The following is an 18284-nucleotide window of genomic DNA, read 5'->3' on the forward strand; positions in this document are numbered from 1 at the left end:
GACTAGATGCAAGTTGGCCATTTTATGCTCACTACTGCCACCTCAGGTCTTACGCGTAACTGCAGCTTCTATATTAAGCTCGTACATGATGGCACTCCGGACCGAATTAACACCTTTTTGACTGACAGTGCAGGATTTTAGAGGCAGTTCATTCTACACATTAGGACATGGCTGGAACATGGAACATTTTTAAAGGGGGGGTATTATGCAAAATCGACTTTTCCAAGCTTTACATCATGTTATTATGTCATTCCCTCATTAAAAACATGCCTGAAGTGTTGCCTTGGCACATTCACGTAATTTTAAATAATCTGTAAAAACTCTGATGGCGGCCATTTTAGGGATAGGTTTGCCTGAGTCCTCCTAGGAAAGCCCCCACCTCCTGGAGACGCCTCCGAGCTTTCGTCACCAGCCGAGTAACCAACCACTGCTCCTCAGCAGAACCCCCTCCCCACTGATGCCACAGACAGCGTGTGGAGGGGGCGTGTCGGAAAAGGTCAGAGGTTCTTAAAGAGACAGAGGCCTATTTCAAGACATTCGCTACAGCCATTTTGAGAGAGCAATTTTATACAAGGCAGTTATTCTAATTTACTGCATTTACAGACCAACAGAAGGTTTCGTCATCATTGTCGTGTGCTATAGACTGGTGCTATGTGATAGAAAAAAGCATAATACCCCCTCTTTAAACTCTGTACAGTCCCTTTAAAATGTGTGGGGGGGAAAAAAAGTCATGTGTCTAAAGTTATAAACCAAATGCCATTGACATTGACTGAAGTGTAAAGATTGAAAAGTGCATTAACACAAAAAGTAACAAAGCTTTGTAGCCGTTACTGGAAAACAAAGGAGTTTGTGATAAAAATGCCTACAAACACAAGTAGATACTTGATAAAGTATTGACACTTGGTACTGCAGCACAAAGTATTGCGATCCAAGTCCGATCCGATATTTTATCTCAGCCTAATTAATATCTTACTTTTTTTTATTTATTTTTTAATGAAATTATAAAAATCTGTTTTATTTTGAAAGGCATACTAGTTTATGTTTATGCACTCGCTTCACATCAGACACATGAGTCGCTAACCGCTGCTAGCACGAATGTATCGCTTTAATCGGTTTAACTTTTTGGACCGCTGCGTTTGTGTAAACCTTACCAAAGAAAGGGTTGACTCTCCGCCTCTGTGACCCAAAGTCAGAAGAAGAAGATCAGGGAACAGGAGGCATGTGTTTTTCTACTTGACCGAGAGAAGACATCAACCGGAAGACACTCTTCTTCTAGTAGATAAATGTACACTCACTGCTGGCTTTACACCGCCCTCTGCCGGTGAGTTCATTATCATGCAGCTCATGTGATAAGCATCTCGTTTATCTTTGCCTCTGTCAGCTTATGTTATCTTTTCTTTTTTCATGTAAATTATCAAAATGTATAGTTTGCCATGTGAAAGTCAAGCGAGTTTTGAAAAAGACCTTCGCATCTGAAACAACCTTTATTTTGGTTCGTTGACACCGGAAGTGAGTCAGGACAAAACAAAACTTTACGTGTTGCTCAAGTTGACAGGACTTGACTCGCTGTTTGCGCTCATGTTTAAGTTTACAACAAGATAATGATCCTAAAGACATATAGAAGTGGACAAGTAAGAGTTCATAATCCTTAAATCAAAACGTATTTCTGTTGCGATTCACTATTTCAGAGATTCTGTATGGAGTGATTTCTTTCATATGAGACTCATTGGCTGTCTTTCTTTCCCGTCAGGTGCACTACTACTAGTATGTGGCCATCACCATGTACTGAGGCGCTCAGAGGAGATACTTTTCGATGGAGAACATCCGATCACGATTAAAGTTTGGGAACCAGGCCGAAGATGTGAAGTTAAGAAAACGAAAATCCCAACTTTATTCCAAAGATGATCCGTGTCCTCTTGACTGTGGTGAGTCTTGCTTTGGGCTCAGTTAGTCAAACAGTCACAGTAACAGGGATAAAGCTGTAACATTGATAAAGAGCTGTCGTTGTTTTGTTAATTTACAGGTGTGCTGGGACGTTGGCTGGCGATCCTTGTCGTGGCTTTCAGACTTGTCAACTGCTTCCTGGTTCAGACCAGCTTTGTCCCTGATGAGTACTGGCAGGCTCTGGAGATTTCTCATAATATGATCTTCAAATATCCTCTCAATATTCTGTAATACTTTCTTTTATATTTAGCATGTCTTGTTTAATTCAATGCTGCTTTATTTCCTGCGATAGATATAGTGCAAAGTGAAACAAATGCTGCAGATTAGTGGTTAAACTGGAAGTGCAAGGTCATGTCCTACTGTTTCCTTAACTGTCATACTTATGGCTATTTGACCTGGGAATGGGATGAAGGAATTAGAGGGTATTCCTATCCTCTCCTGTTTGCAGCTCTTTACAAAATACTGTACTGCTTGAACTGTGACTCCATCCTTTTACTTGTAAGTATATGACACATTTCTGCATTTTGATCTTGTTCTTGCCTAATTATTTTTGATTTCCAGATATGGCTCCCACGAGTCCTTCAGACCCTTCTGGCCGCAGCTGCAGATGTAAAATTTTTCCATCTCATGGGAAATTTGGAAAATAGTGATACTGCAAAATGGATGGTAATATTTTCTTTTATATACATGGACTTTCCCCGCAGTTTCACAGTGTATCTTTCAATCTCTTCAGTTTATTTGCCACCTGTCTTCCTGGTTCACTTGGTACTGCTGCACACGGACATTGACCAACAGCATGGAGATGACACTCAGTATTTTGGCCCTGTGTTACTTTCCTCTGTCAGGATCCAAATCTCAAAGCAGGTCTCCCCATCTCTACTCTTTACACACAGAAGCCAGTGTTTTATAAATTTGTATTTTACTTTTTGTTCATTTCCTCTTATTCCCGCAGCGGCAAATATCTGACCCTGGTTGCCTTGGCTGTACTTGTGCGTCCAACTGCTGTGATAGTCTGGTTCCCTTTGTTGATTTACCATTTTTGCCAAGAAGACAACAAACTGAAGCTTATCACTCACTACTATGCTCCCATAGGGTCAGTATTCTGGATCGTGTCACACAGCATTGTGTTTTCCATTGTGTTGATTACTTTGTCTGTGTAGGACCCTGGCCATTGTCATCTCTACAATTATTGACTGTATATTCTATGGCAAGGTAAACATGAAGAAATGCAGTTTTTTGTTTTTGTTTTTGCACACACTGCGTCCTTGTGCCATTATCAAGTCTGTTAACTCTCACCCCACAGCTGAACCGAGCACTAAAAAAAGTGTCTAAATAGCGACGATAACAAGAAGGAAAAGGCAACAAAAATGTGACAAAAGAGCGACAAAAGAGCAGCAAAAGAGCGTCAAATGTAAATAAAAAAAAACCCTAACAAAACAACAAAACAGTGATGAAAAGTAACAAAAAAGCCACAAAAGAGCGACATAACTGTGCCAAAAAAGCAACAATAACAACAAAAAAGTGACAAAAACATTGTTAAAACACGACAAAAAAGCATCATAAAAAAAAGAAGAAAACACGACAAAAACGTACCAACATCGTGACAAAAAAAAGTTACAATCAGAGCAATACAAGCCTTTAGATTCTCCAAACTGGAGAAAATGTGCTCAGTTTAAGGCAGGAGGTAAAAGAGGTTAACCTCCTTTACCTCCTGCCTTAAACTGAGTGCATTTTTAAAGAAAAGCATCAAAATAGCGACAAAAATGTGACTATAAAGGGACAAAAGTGGGATGAAAATGCAACAAAAAAGTGACAAAAACGTGCCGGAAAAGCAATAGAAAACAAGTGACTAGAAGTGACTAAAAAATGTGAAAACACAATGAAAAAGCAATGAAAAAAAGCAACAAAAAAGTCAGAAAAACGTGATAAAACGAAACAAAAACACAAAACGAGACAAAAAACAAACAAAAATACTTCAAAAAAGCGCCAGCGACGACATGACAAGAAAGTTACAAACACTTTTGAAGATCTTAGCTTTCAAATGAGACACTGTTGCTCTCCAGTTGAGAAGCTTTTAGATTTGGATAAAGCTGAACTGGAGAAAATGTGCTCGGTTTAAGGCGGGAGGTAAGAGGTTAAAAACATGCATGCATTACTTTTATGAGCCAGCAAGTTACAGTGTTTGGTAAATCTCTTTGCTAACATTTTCACATAGTAACACACACACTTGAACAGAGCATTAATAGGTAATAAACCTGACTCTGAGCAGGACATACAGTGAATAGTAACTGTCGTCATGGTGTGTGTGTCCCGTCCTCCACAGTGGACTTTTGTGCAGTTTAATTTCATGAAGCTGAACATCTTCCACGGTGTAGCAGACTTCTATGGCTCTCATCCCTGGCACTGGTACTTCACTCAAGGCTTTCCTGCTGTGATTGGGCCCCATCTTCCTCTGTTCCTTCACGGCTGTGCACTGGGCTTCAGGCGCTACAAGATGCTGCTGTTTGCCATTGTCTGGACGTTGATGGTTTACAGGTGGGCCCTTAATGTTTGTAACACGAATGCTGAACTAAAAAGACCTATAATACAACCTGGTTATTTCATCAATGTGCTAAAACCCATTTCACAGCCTTCTACCTCATAAGGAGTTCAGATTCATCTACCCTGTGCTGCCGTTTTGTATGGTCTTTTGTGGTAAGCTCTGCTCTGCATATAAAAACTGAAACATTAGGAAATCCGCAATTGTAAAACTCTTTTATTTATTCCATAGGTATTTCTCTGGCTAATTTAAAAACATGGCGGCGTACAGCAACCGTCATCTTGGTGGTGTCCAACCTTTTGCCAGCGCTGTACACTGGTTTGATCCATCAGAGAGGCACTCTAGATGTCATGGGGCACTTGCAGAGTCTTTGTGATGTTAACCGCAGCTCCAATTTACAACCAAATGTGCTTTTCCTGATGCCCTGCCACTCGACGCCATACTACAGGTACCAGCCCAGAATACAATGTAATCTTATTCACGCCTTTATCTCCAAATGAAGGGAAATGATTTTTCTGTTGATTGTATCTTGGTAGTCACCTCCATTGCCCGATAAAGATGAGATTTCTCGAATGCCCCCCGGATCTTGGGGAGAGTTACGTGGATGAATCTGTCATTTTTTATGACGACCCCCTTCAGTGGCTTAAGAACTCTTTTCCTTACAAGTCCTCTCTGCCCAGTCACCTGGTTATGTTTGACGTCTTGGAAAAGGTAAGACATGACGAATACAATGTTGGAACAAGTTACTAAAAGTGTTGTTGTTTTTTTCTATAGCACGTGTCTGCATTTGTGCAAAGTAATAACTTTGTGAGGACGGCAGACATATTTCACACTCATTTTCCTGAAGGACGAGTCGGAGGAAGGATTTTTATTTATGAAAAGGCACTGACATAGTTTTGACATGAAGAATGTATTTAACAAGGTATTTCAAAGCATTGGTCTTTAATTTGTTTACAGTAAAGCATCTTATGTTTTGAAGCACTTAAATTATTGTAAGAAATAAAAAATACAACATTTAGCAGTGGTTGAATGTTTTAATGCCTTTGAGACACTGCAGGCAAAACTATATATATATATTTTTTCAGTTTAGATTTGGTCTCTGAACATAAAAGCTTTCACCTGAAAACAAAACACCTGATCATCATTTCATCTCAACTCAATGTCTCTCCATAGATTTATATAAGAAATTAAAACTCATTTTTCTCACATTGGTGCGACAACATCTTCACGCAAGCAGCTCCTACAGGCTTCAAATTGTCCAACTTAACAATATTGAAGACTGAATGCTAAATTTCTGTAACAGATTTTTCACAGCTTATTTTAAAACTAAAGTTATCAAAAATCCCCTCTGAAAAAGTCTTTGTAACCAATGTATCAAAATAAAACCAGAACTTTGAATCTGGCTCAATCCGTTATTCAGATTTGGTCACTGAAAAGATGGGAAATTTGGGGCATTTTTCCTCATATTTATAAAACTCATCTACAGTAAAAGTTTCAAAATGATATCTTTACATTTTTAAATGTTCTATTCACCTGCAGTGTCTCGCCTTAAGCCAACATTTTCACAAAATCTAAACTTGGAACAGCAGATAAAACACTAACATTTTTTAACAACAAACCGCAGTAAAACAATATTTCAGAGGATACAGTATACAGAGCATTACATTTGGACCTCACACCACAAAAAACTGGTCTTAAACTCAATACATGAGAAAATGCCAAACTGAGAATTGAAGTGTCTGACTAAATATCAGGGTGGAGAATATCAGTATTTAGGGTCGAAAGGCATTGGCCCCAGTTCTATTTTGACGTCTGCCATGTGTCTGTCTTTGTTTTGGTCCGACCTGCTCCACTTGCGTTCAGAGCTTCGTCTCGATCTGTGTTGCTTGCGGCGATGCTTTTCTCTCACATCCTCTTTTGAGGCGGGTCCCTCAAACGGTCCGCTGTGTAAGAATTCAGAATATATGTTTAGAAGAAAGGCAGAACGAAAAGCTACCGTAAAATGTAAAGGCAAAAAGTCTTACCTTGGCCTAAAGGTTTTGGAGCTCGTCTCACCGAAGAAATGCTTGTAGATATAATCATCAAGATCGTCAAAGAAGTCTTCATTCAGACCATGGTACTTGTACATGTCAGTGAGATAGTCCTCCACGTCATTAACGAAGTCGGTGAACAGCATTTGGTCGTGAATGAACACACCGTTGTGAAAGAAGTTATTAATAAAACTCTCCAGCTCTTTCCAGTGGGGGAAGTGATCGACCTCTTGCTGAAGGTAGCTCTGCAGCAGCTGGTAGAACTCATCAGCTCGGATTGGGTCGCTGGCTTTGTTAAACAGACTCATGGACTCCTGAAAGGCACAGTCGAACACTCCGGAGCAACTCTTCGGCTTGAACTTGTGGTCATTTTGCAGCGGGTCCTCGTGAACGCCGTCTGAAGACTTTCTCGTGCAGTGGTTGGTCTTAAACGAGTCACATTTGAATGGACGTTTTTCCGATGGCCCGCCAGATCTGTGCTGCCACGTCTCTTGCGTGTTCTTGCCGCTCTTGTAAAAGCCCCGCGCCTTGTTGAAGATCGTGGACGCTGAATCTTTAAAGTTCCTGAAGGTGGATTTGACGGAATCGGAAAACTTTCTCAGGTTCTCTTTCACAGCCTCGTTTGCCTTCTTGATCTGCTCCTTGTGATGATGAACGAACTCCTTTGTGGAGTTCTTCACAGCGTCAAAGGTTTCTTTCACCTTCCCTGCCATACCCTGCTTTGGTTTGAGCTTCCTCGGTTTTGACTCGGAGTCTCCTTTAGCTCTCTCCTCTTTGGTTTCCAGGTAAAGACGCTCCCACAGGTCCGAGCGCTGCTGCTCAAAGCTCAGCCTCTTCTCCAGCTGCGTGAGTTGAACCTGCAGCTCCTTCGCCGCTTCAGCTCCAGAGATCTGTTGTCTGAGTTCCTTGATTTCTCTCCTCAGCTCATCAGTCACCCTTTTCTCCTTGTCCAGTTTCTTCCTCAGTGTCTGCGCTTTCACCATCAGACCCTCACTATTTCCACTGAAGCTACGGATCACCTCCTTCTCTTCCTCCAGCGCAGCCTTCAGTCTCTGGTTTTCAGACAGAAGTGCGTCTGCGCCGGCTCTCATTGCCTCCAGGTCCTTGATCTTTGAGTGCAAGGTTCTCAGCTCCTCCTGTAAAACAGACAGGGACTTCTCCTCCTTTTCCAGGGAGTGTCTGAGCTGATAGTTCTCCGTCACCAGTGTGTGGTGCTGAGACTCAATCTGGCTCTTCTCCTCAGCGATCGTCTTTAGCAGCACTTCGAGCTCATCCCTCTGAGCCTGGGTGAGGAGACACAAGTCAGTTTACATTGCTAAGAGAAGTTAAGTTTTTATTATCTGTTTCTAAACTTACTTCTGTTTGTTCATGTTTGATTCTGAGGTCTTCATTCACTTTACTCATCTTGTTTATTTCCTCTGAAAGCGTTGAAACGTCTGTTGCAAAATCCAAGGGGCGTAACCTTCGAGTTCCCTGCAGTTTAGGAGTTAATAGTGTAAATTAACCATGAAAGACTTCAAGAACTTTAAGATGAAGTAAAATGGTTCGTTGTCACTGACCGGTATTAAATGTTTATCCGCATAGTTTTGCCTTTCCTGGATCTGACTGGTACCTGTGATTGAAACCCAGGATATTCGAGACGATTAACAAAGCTGGAGAAGACTGCAGTTAGATTAAATGTTGACATGTTTTACCATAGAAGTGTCCAAAGCCCATGCCGATGGCTATGATGAGAATAATCAGGATGCATGTGTTAACTCGTGTAAGTTTGGCCTTTCCTTCACATCTCTTCTCCCTGCTCGCCTCCGCTCTCTCTCTTGGAGCAGCCTCGATCACCTGGTCCCACTCGGGCTCTGTTGCGACATTGGGTGTGTTTCTTCTCACGCGGCGCCTTCGTACCGCGGCCCCAGGGCTCGGGTCGGACTCCTCTTCGCTGCTGCTTGAGTCGGGCACAACCGACTGCGGCCCTGGCAGAACTGAAGTGCGGGGGAAATGTTTTAGCATGAAAAGGTGATGCAGTGTTCTGAACCCTCACCTACACACGCATTTTTTATTCCAGTTATTATTCAGGCATTACCCAAATCTAAAAGCTTCATGAAAAAAGCGACAAAATAGCAACAAAAACTAGATGAAAACGCAACTATAACACAACGAAAAAAGTTAGGTCTTAGCTTTCAAATGAGGCGCACACTGGCCTGTAGGCCGGGAGAGGGTCATAGATTTGGGTAACCAATTCCACACCAAACTTCATGCTCGAAACGTTCATATTTCAGTCTCTATCAAATTAAATCTCGTGCCATTACTTTTTCTAATTGAAATAACCTGTGGGTGTGAGTGATTTTCATTCAAAGGAATAGGCCACCGTTTTTACATACTGAGATATGTTCTTACCTTAGCTTTGACGAGTTCTGTAGGACCTGTCTGGTCTTCACCCGTGCCTTCAGTCACGTAAACACAGCGCAGACGGCGTTAGCATTTAGCCTCTCCCTCTCTACACTATTGCTCCAAAACAGGTCAAGATAGAAGCTACCAAGCTCTTCCACGTTTTCCCTATTTAAATATGGTTACGTGAAGTGTTACACTACAAAGTATAATTACACAAAATTAAACAATGTGGATTTTCTAAGCGGATAAAAGGGGGAACTATATTGTAAGGCGTAATAATACCAGGAGTAGTTTGGCATCCGCACATTAAAGTGAAGATTACTGCGCGGATTTCGAACTACTCCTGGTATTATTACGCCTTACAATATAGTTCCCCTTTTATCCGCTTAGAAAATCCACATTGTTTAATTTTGTGTAATTATACTTTGTAGTGGAACACTTCACGTAACCATATTTAAATAGGGAAAACGTGGAAGTGCTTGGTAGCTTCTATCTCCTCTGTTTTGGAGCTATAGTGGAGAGAGGGAGAGGCTAAATGCTAACGCCGTCTGCGCTGTGTTTACGTGACTGAAGGCACGGGGGAAGATCAGACAGGTGCTATAGAACTCGTCAAAGCTAAGGTAACTTGCACATGCAGATTTGTGCAGTTATTTGTTTTATCATTGCAAACACGAGAGTAATATAGTAATCACACTCGATGCCTCTACACCTGTATGAGAGTGACTCCCGTGGAGCTGACGCTTGAGATGACGGCCTAAGTTTAGAAGAGTCTGAGGAAGTCGCCACTGCATCATCATCAAACCTGCTACATCAGTGTAGCATAACGTACATCAAAGCACAACATAACAGGATAATTATTGGCAACAGACAATATTACAATAATGTCAGAATACGTACATTTAATCATTGTTATTGCCAGAGTTTACACAAGCAGTACGTCAAGTTTAATTTGTGGAAGATGATGTACTTTCCATTTCATTCCATTATCGATTTTTATGTGTTAACTAATTTAAAAGGGCATTATGCAACTTTTTATGCAAGAAAAGAAGTTGGGCGTATTTGACCTTGTAGTGACCCAGTGGCTGTATGAGTGGTCAGAATGACATCTTTACTTTCGATCATGGTGGTCTCTACAATGCTCCAGGATCAATTGTTTTGTAGGTTTTCTGGTAAGAGGGGGTCAGCAGTGAAAACCTTCCGGTCTCTGCACTGGCTTCCTGTCACTCAGAGAATGGACTTCAAAACAGCTCTGCTTGTGTACAAGTCTTTTCATGGTTTAGCATCAAAGTACATCTCTGACATGTTACAGCCGTATGAACCATCTCGGGCCCTGAGAGCTTCAGGGAGGGGCCTCCTGGTGGTTCCCAGAGTCAATAATAAACACGGTGAGGCTGCGTTTCAGTTTTAATGAAGCTAAAATCTGGAACAGTCTTCACGAGGATGTGAGACAGGCCTCAACTCTGACAATGTTCAAATCCAGGCTGAAAACAGTTCTTTTTGCCCATGCGTAGTATTTTATCTTGCCTTTTACTGTAATTGATTAACTTTGTGTTTTCTTGTAATTTTATGCAACTGTGAAGCACTTTCAATTGCCTTGTGTATGAATTGTGCTCTACAAATAAACTTGCCTTGCCTCCCACACTGACCACTCATACAGCCACTGCAGGTCTGAGCTTTCAAATGAGTCATGGTTATTAGCAGTATTTACATTTGATCTTAACACTCCTTCCACATAAGAAGTAGCATAATGCACCTTTAAAGCACATCATGGTCGAACTCTCCCTTAGTGTCTTGAGCAGTACCTGTCTCTGCTGCGGTGAAAGTGTACTGGCTGCTACAGGACGTCCCGAGATAGAACTCCTCCGTGGCCTCTGCAGGGACAGACTCGTCTCCCAGTGTCAAAATATCGGAGTGATCACTTGATGATAACACAGACACGCGCTCTTTTCCTGCAGCACTTGCTTCAGCCTGAAATGTTGGGAAACACGGTAACTACAAACAAACAAAATAACTAATAATATGTCTGTGTTACCTCTGCTGGATCGATGGTTTCCTCTGTGGTCGCATCAACTAGAGTGACTTCAAGTAAATCTTTCTGTTCCCCATGGTCAGCTGGAGTTGATACAATGAAATACATTTTAATTGCAGTTTTGTTCACCCTATATAATAATTAGGAATAACTCGACACTGTTGATTATTCATGATTTGGAATAATCCATCAGTGCTTAATTACCCTCAGACAAAGTGGCTCTTTGCTGCTCCGTGTTTTCTGTTGTGGGGTCGACTGCTTCACTTCCCAATGTCTCAATGTCTGAGCCCTGAAAAAACCGTCACACATCATATTATTTTTCTACTGTTATTGACAAACAGCCAAGGCATGCAGAGGAAATTAAGAAAGAAAAGTCACCTCATTACTGATGATTGTCCATCCACAAGATGACTCTGTATCTGTATCGCTTGACATCTTGCCCTTCACAGTAAAAAAGCATTATGAGTTAGTTATAGAGGTGCACTTTCTAACATGAATTAACATGTTCAAATCGAATATTGATTTACATTGACATGATGTCGTTTAGCTTACAAATGTGTATAGGCCACTATTTGTGCCCAATCCCGTCAGACCTTGGGAGCTAAGCAGGGAAGGGCCTGGCAGGACTTGGATGAGAGACCGTTTAGGACAGGGGTAGCCCGCGGGCACCCAGGGGCCCTTTGGGGCATGTCCAGTCGCCCTTGGGACTTTTTCTAAAGTGTAAAACACTTCATTTTCTTGAATCTAGTTCTTAAAATTACAGTTATTTCGGGTCTTGTGACTCAGTATGAGTTTAAAATAAAGCTATTTTAATATAATCTGGGGTCAATATCCTATAAGTGAACAGTGTACGTTAAAGTCTTTAGGATTTGTTTTTAACTGGTAGCCCTCGAACAACTTAATGCTCTTAAAGTAGCCCTCAGCTGAAAGAAGGTTGGTGACCCCTGGTTTAGGAACACCAGGAAGCCTGGTGAATGTAATGAGTGAGTGAGTGAGTGAGTGAGTGAGTGAGTGAGTGAGTGAGTGAGTGAGTGAGTGAGTGAGTGAGTGAGTGAGTGAGTGAGTGAGTGAGTGAGTGAGTGAGTGAGTGAGTGAGTGAGTGAGTGGTCGGAGGGGCCGATGGCGCAGACTGGTGGCCTCGCTTCCGTCAGTCTACCCCAGGGCAGCTGTCTTACCACCACCGAGTATGGAGTGAACGAATAGTGCCATGTAAAGCGTCTGTGAGTGTCCAGAGCAGCGCTATATAAAACCAATGCATTATCCAGTCAGTAAGCGAAATGCGCCCCATGTTGTGGGTTGCCAGGTCCTATGGCTAAAACCAGTTTGCAAAGAGACATGAGTGAGAGCTAAAGCTATAAATCTCTCCAAAAAGAAACATCAGAGCAGTGTTAATTTTGACAACATATTTTATTTTAGTTTTAGTCTTAGTCTTTTGACTAAAATGTAATTTCATTTTAGTCGAGATTTAGTCGACTAAAATTGCAAGTAAATTTAGTCGACTAAATTTAAGACTAATTTAGTCGACTTTGCATTGATAATATTCATTATAATCATGTTTAATCTTGTTCCTCTGCTTCATGGAGCTGCTCCACATGAACAAAGCTCAGCTGATCCTTTAGTAGTGATTGTAAATGATCTGAGGCTCTTTCAGACGGTCAATAGAAGTTTGGATGATTCTAGTCTCTCCTTTTCATTTGTATTTAGTCTTATTTTAGTCGACTAAAATATCTGGACATTTTAGTCATAGTTTTAGTCTCATGAGAAACGTTTAATTCAGTTTTAGTCCAATTTTAGTCGTCAAAAATATCACTGACTAAAATTAAGACAAAATATTTTAGTCGACGAAATTAACACTGCATCAGAGGCAGAACTCTGCAGGCCTGAGCTTTTCAATATGTGTTGTAGCTATATTTACGTCTGATCTTTAAAGTGACTTCACAGCGCCCTCGTGTGGTGAAAGATCACTCTACAAACACAACGCGACGATGGTACGAACAAGCCCGGAACAAGCTATAAAAAACCTTTACTTTGACACGACAGAGAGTCAACACAACCGCAAACGCACGGAGTATTTGCACCATCCTCACATCAGAGACTAACGTGACCTGCATTGAGCCATTTTAGCAAATTAAACGCCGACCTCGAGTCTTGAGTTGATCATCACAGCTTAGCGAACTAACTCACCCCCTCGTCCAGTCCAGCAGCAGAATAAACACAACCTTATTCGCAGCTACTCGGTGAAAACAGTGGGAAAAGCGCGTTAGACTCGGCAGACTTGCAACAGTAGCACTTACTCGGGCTGTTCATAGACGATGCCGCAGCCCCTTCAGAGCGCACGTGGGAGCTGTAGTTTACGAATGACGACAGCGAGGCGCTAAACAAAGCAGCCCACTGTCTGAAACAACTACGTTACCCGTGAGGCATTGCGAGGGTCGGACAGGCTTTGCAACGGCGGTGAAACATGATGAAAAAAAAAAAACATAAACAAGGAAGCGTGACATGGCAAACGAAGGCAACGCGGAAACGACCCAATATTAACCTCTTATTAATATTAAGCAAGTACATGTTCTCCAGCCTATAGGCCAGGGTAACGCCTCATTTGAAAGCTAAGACCTACAAAAACTCTAAACGATTTTTCCCCCTCACGTGGTGCCTGTCTCCCCCCCCGCCGCTCTTTTGTAGCTTTTTTTCCCCCCTTCCACTTTGTCGCTTATTTGTGGCTTTTGGTCGCATTTTCGTCCGTTTTTTGTCGCGTTTTTTGTTTAAGTCACGTGACATAACTTTTTGTTCCACTTCTGCAAATTTTTTGTTTTGTTTTTTGATTTGTCGTTCCTCCAGTAGGCGCGAGGTGTCAGCGTTGTCCTGTTTCGCGCTCTCACTCCCTATGCACGTGTGGTATGCAAAGCAAGCTTGCATTTGCTCGAGTACATTTAGGCCACTGGGGTAACTTCTTGAAGAAACTATGCTTCTTAGGGTTGTTTTATCACAGCCAGAGCCGGTTTTTCTTATAGGCAAACTGCAAGTTGCATAGGGCCCCCGCAGCCACAAGGGCCCCACATCTCAGTCAATCTACGGTGTTGTTACACTGATTAATCAAGGCGTTGCTACGGGCCATACACACAGTTACTTACAGTAACTCTGGTGCTCTGAATGTGCACAAAACAAACTGGGCGACTCACAGGCTGATTCTCAGAGGTCAGACAGAAATAAAGTGCAGGTTTCAGTTAGTTCTAAATCAGCGGTTCCCAAACCGTGGGTCAGGGACCAGAGGTGAGAGAATGGGACCATTTGCCATTTTAACCTCTTAACTCCCGCCTGAACCGAGAGGATCTTTTTTTCCATCATTTTTTTGTTGGGTATTCAACTCATTTTTGTAACTTTCTTGTCAATTTCTTGTGACATTTTTGTGACATTTTTGCCACTTTTTCCATCAATTTTTCATCACTTTTTTGTCAATGTTTTCCCACTTTTTGGTCACATTTCCATCATTGTTTTCATCTCAGTTTTGTTGCTATTTTCACAGCTTTTTTCCTGAAGCTTTTGGACTGGGGTAAAGCCAAACTGGAGAAAATGTGCTCAGTTCAGGTGGGAGTTAAGGGGTTAAAAAGTTGGGAAATAGACTATAGTCGTCCTAAATCCCAGTCTCACGGTGGCTTAGTGGTTAGTGGTTCTCAGCTTAGGGCCCCAGAAGGGCCCTAAGCTTTTGATCACAGCTGACCCATCTCCCCCTGGATACGGACTATTCACCCCTCTCCCCTCCCGCCACATGAACAGTTTTTCCCCCTCCACCATCAGGCTCATGAACCAAAAAAAAAAAGACCCAATTACCCTTCATCAGACTCATGAACGTAATAACCTGTTTTATGTCCTGTATTATGTCCACACTTAGATTAATGCACCTGCACATCTGCAAAGACACTCACGCTGTTGTTCTGTGTTAATTTATTGTTATTGTTTTATGCATGCCCTGATAGTCTTATAGTTTTAAAGTTGTTTATAGTTTATTAATTGTCTAAGTGTGTTATATGTTTCATGTTTCATGTTGCACAATAAAAACCGCTGATACTTTTTACTTCTACTTGAGTGAAAATGATAGTTGCTTTTTGTTTTGTTTTACTGTGAGTAAATATTTCAGTGGCAAATTTTCATTATCATCATCATCTTTTTATGACTCTGTGGTAGCCTCTGCTCTCCACTACGATGCCGTGTGCTGGGCCCCGGGCAGCACAGAGCGGGACAAGAACAGACTGAACAAGCTGGTCAGGAGGGCCAGCTTCGTCCTGGGCTGCCCCCTGGACTCTGTGGAGGAGGTGAGGGACAGAAGGATATTAGCCAAGCTCACCTCCATCATGGACAACACCTCCCACCCACTGCACGGGACTGTAGAAGAGCTGTGCAGCTCTTTCAGTGGCAGACTGAGACACCCTCAGTGCAGGACGGAGCGCTACCGCAAAGCCTTCATCCCCACTGCTGTCAGACTGTACAATAAGACTGTGAAGTAACGCCGACTGTAACAAGTGAATTTCTCCTTTGTGAGATCAATAAAGGTTTATCTTATCTTATCTTATCTTATCTTATTTTGATCAATAAAATACTGTGCACCTTGTGCTTAAGAATTACTTTGTTTTTCTATTTGCCATTTTTGGGGAAATTACGAATTCCACATGATTTTTTTGTTGTTTGTTTGTTTCACACAGTTTATGGCATCATTGAAAGTAAATCGGCCTTTCCCCTCAAACAGTTACTCAGTTACTCAATACTCAAGTAACATTTTCTCTTGAGTATTTGTTTGGGTCTCTACTTTTGACTTGTACTTGAGTAAAATGATTTTTTGTAACTTCTCTTCCCACCTGTTTATCATAGATGTGAAGCCTTGGCGTTAATTCAACCTGGGAGACGATTTTCAGCATCACCTCCAGCCAATGATCGCTTCCGAGAGGGCCACACCTCCACCTCAGCCCATCAGCGTAAGAGCCGCACCTCCGTAGCGGTCAATCATCGCCCTCGGTCCCGCTTTTAAGCCCCAGCAATCATGGTTCGTTTGCTTCCCGGCTGCGCTGCGACCCGCCTCCACCCCATCTCCGCCTCTTCCATCCATGGCTTCTACCTGCTGCTGCTTCACGGGTCTTCCATACCACCACCAGTGTCCAGGCTCCGGGGAAGACATCCCTTCATCCATACTGACTTTCATACATCGATGTTACCGCCAGGGTCTGATCGCCAAAACGAATATACATTTCAATAAATCTTCCTAATCGCTGCTTTTGTCTGTTTGAGTCTATCCAGGTTGAAGTATAAATATTGAATTTCATTGAACAAGACCACACGGTTGTGTTTTTAATACATCTTTATTTAAACTTGAGAATCAGATTTTCATTTGTCTAAAATCTCCTAAACATTTGAACAAAACAAAACAAAAAAAAACGCAAAATATCAGATAAAAAGAATAAACGATGTTAATAATTACAAAAGGTACATTCATTTTAAGAAGCCTGCTTCCACCATTGAGGCTGTGGTTCTCCCTGAGTTTAACCGTAACGACCTTCAGCGCTCAACACAACCGCACAAGGGAGAGACAGTCCTTATAATTGCAAATGGGCTTTCTATCTACCCTTTAAATTACATGCACGGACAGTAACTAATAAAACACAGTTAAAGAGACACACAAACTGGACGACATCCCAGGTGCCTCGTTATTGTTCCTTTCACACATAAACAAAGATTATTGCTTGTGGACAAAATGCATGTACCGGTGTTCTCTGCTAGAAAACCCACTTCAGAACCTGTTAACACAAACACTACAGTGACAGTTTAGTTCAATGTTGCTTGTTCAGATAATCAACAAAACAATGCCTCTCTTTTTAGATTCTGAATTGCTCATTCAAAAGCGTTGGAATTCGAAACACTTGTCCATTTTCTCTGAACACAAAGTGAGGGAAAAAAATTAAAAAGTTGGTCTTGCACATGATCATTTATATAAACTCGGTACCATTTGAACTGCCGCTCCCATTCACTACAATACTTTGCATATCATTGCTTCCAGGCGTGAGGGTACAGAAATCTCTTGCCAAAATGCAACAGTGACCTAACAAAATAATCTTTGGTTTACTCTGTTTGCTTTTCGAAAGAAAGTTAAGCTGATTGTGACACCTGATTGAATCCTCTCCAGATCCCTCTGATTAAATACAGCTGTGTGAAGACACTCATTTACCCACTGACGCAACACTGGAAACAAATACTGCATTTTTGTGTTTGGTGAAGGCCTTTGTGTGAATACATTAACATATCTGGTTCAGTGGGTTCATTTCTTTATCAATCTTTTGTACATAAGCTATATTATAATTCCGGATGAGTGTCTTCTCCACATCACTGCACTGCTGCACCCCAGCTCACTATAATATAATATATTGTATTTCTCTATAAAAATGTCACCTACAATATAGACATCTGTGTGCAGCAGCCTGGGAGGGAACTGGGATCGATTTGGTTTGGTGCATAATACTGATTATTAATTGTCACTCCATCTTCATCAAGTGCCCTCACGTTTCATTGGCACTTATTAGAGTTAACCCGCAACTCTCGCTCATCTGATCACGGGTAAGGCCACGAATGTGCAAGGCACCTCTACTGATTCAAAGGCCGCCTTTATCTTTGGTCTAAAGGGAATATTTCACATAGTTCAGTAACCTTCTGCCAGGGATTAGACGAGAATCGAAAATACAACTCAAAAAAGCAAACAACTCTCAGGACAATAGTCACTGATGCACATTGGCTTACAATTCAAAACTATTCGGCAGACAAGTGCTAATCTTCATCTACTCTACAGCAAAACAAGACTACTGTAGCTACACACGTACTGGGCAGTACCTATCTTTCTAGAAATATAGAGGTTTAGGCTGTAAAAGGTTTCTTGTTTCAGTTTTTCTTCACTTCTGCACATAACTGAGTCACACCTCCATTCACTGATCTCTACATTCTTCATTTGTTGCATCTTTGCACAAAGTTCTCCCTCAGAAAGATTAGCTTTGGTTTCTGCACCTGAGGGATGCTTTGTGCATTAAGGCCAATTGTAAAGCTTTCTCCAATCAATAATGCATTTCAAGCACTTTTGGTGTCTATAAGTTACAATAAAAGGAAGGCGGGCTTGTTGTTACACAAACCACTTTGAACCATAGGAGGACAGAACAATCATCTGAGCTACTGGCTCACTCGAAATACATTCATTAGGCTACAGTGGTTTAGTACAGAAAATACCCTGTTATTCACCATGTAAAAAGTTACACAGCTTTTCAAATTGTACTAAACTTTGTTCCCTGAGTTGAGGAAAATAAAAAGTCAATAAAATAAATTCTTCAAT

General features: G+C 41.6%; 2 protein-coding genes across 2 annotated transcripts; one reads left to right on the top strand and one right to left on the bottom strand.

The window, feature by feature from the left end:
• Positions 1-1525: 1525 nt before the first annotated feature.
• On the top strand, positions 1526-5542 carry pigb (phosphatidylinositol glycan anchor biosynthesis, class B). The gene is made up of 13 exons (XM_079555897.1): positions 1526-1631; positions 1751-1925; positions 2024-2171; positions 2325-2442; positions 2506-2610; positions 2678-2808; positions 2897-3037; positions 3105-3156; positions 4268-4479; positions 4574-4638; positions 4715-4931; positions 5020-5194; positions 5258-5542. Exons 2-13 carry the CDS (start codon positions 1814-1816, stop codon positions 5375-5377), a joined length of 1596 nt encoding a protein of 531 aa, XP_079412023.1. The 5' UTR covers positions 1526-1631; positions 1751-1813; the 3' UTR covers positions 5378-5542.
• A 607-nt stretch (positions 5543-6149) lies between these two features.
• ccpg1 (cell cycle progression 1) lies at positions 6150-13226 on the bottom strand. Its single transcript, XM_079554504.1, has 10 exons — positions 13112-13226; positions 11306-11368; positions 11132-11216; positions 10931-11010; positions 10701-10866; positions 8187-8489; positions 8073-8125; positions 7870-7986; positions 6508-7796; positions 6150-6426 (listed from the first exon to the last, which is right to left on the bottom strand). Exons 2-10 carry the CDS (start codon positions 11360-11362, stop codon positions 6249-6251), a joined length of 2328 nt encoding a protein of 775 aa, XP_079410630.1. The 5' UTR covers positions 11363-11368; positions 13112-13226; the 3' UTR covers positions 6150-6248.
• Positions 13227-18284: the final 5058 nt, after the last annotated feature.

This window comes from Gobius niger (assembly GCF_951799975.1).
Source record: "Gobius niger genome assembly, chromosome: 4".
Lineage (NCBI taxonomy): Eukaryota > Metazoa > Chordata > Actinopteri > Gobiiformes > Gobiidae > Gobius > Gobius niger.

Coding starts and splice junctions, on each gene's coding strand:
- pigb (XM_079555897.1), top strand. CDS start 1,814: ATGGAGAACATCCGATCACGATTAAAGTTTGGGAACCAGGCCGAAGAT. Junction 2,443..2,505: donor GTGACTCCATCCTTTTACTT/GTAAGTATATGA, acceptor TTTGATTTCCAG/ATATGGCTCCCACGAGTCCT. Junction 5,195..5,257: donor TGTTTGACGTCTTGGAAAAG/GTAAGACATGAC, acceptor TTTTTTCTATAG/CACGTGTCTGCATTTGTGCA.
- ccpg1 (XM_079554504.1), bottom strand. CDS start 11,362: ATGTCAAGCGATACAGATACAGAGTCATCTTGTGGATGGACAATCATC. Junction 10,867..10,930: donor AAACCATCGATCCAGCAGAG/GTAACACAGACA, acceptor CCAACATTTCAG/GCTGAAGCAAGTGCTGCAGG. Junction 8,490..10,700: donor TTTCACCGCAGCAGAGACAG/GTACTGCTCAAG, acceptor CCCGCACTTCAG/TTCTGCCAGGGCCGCAGTCG.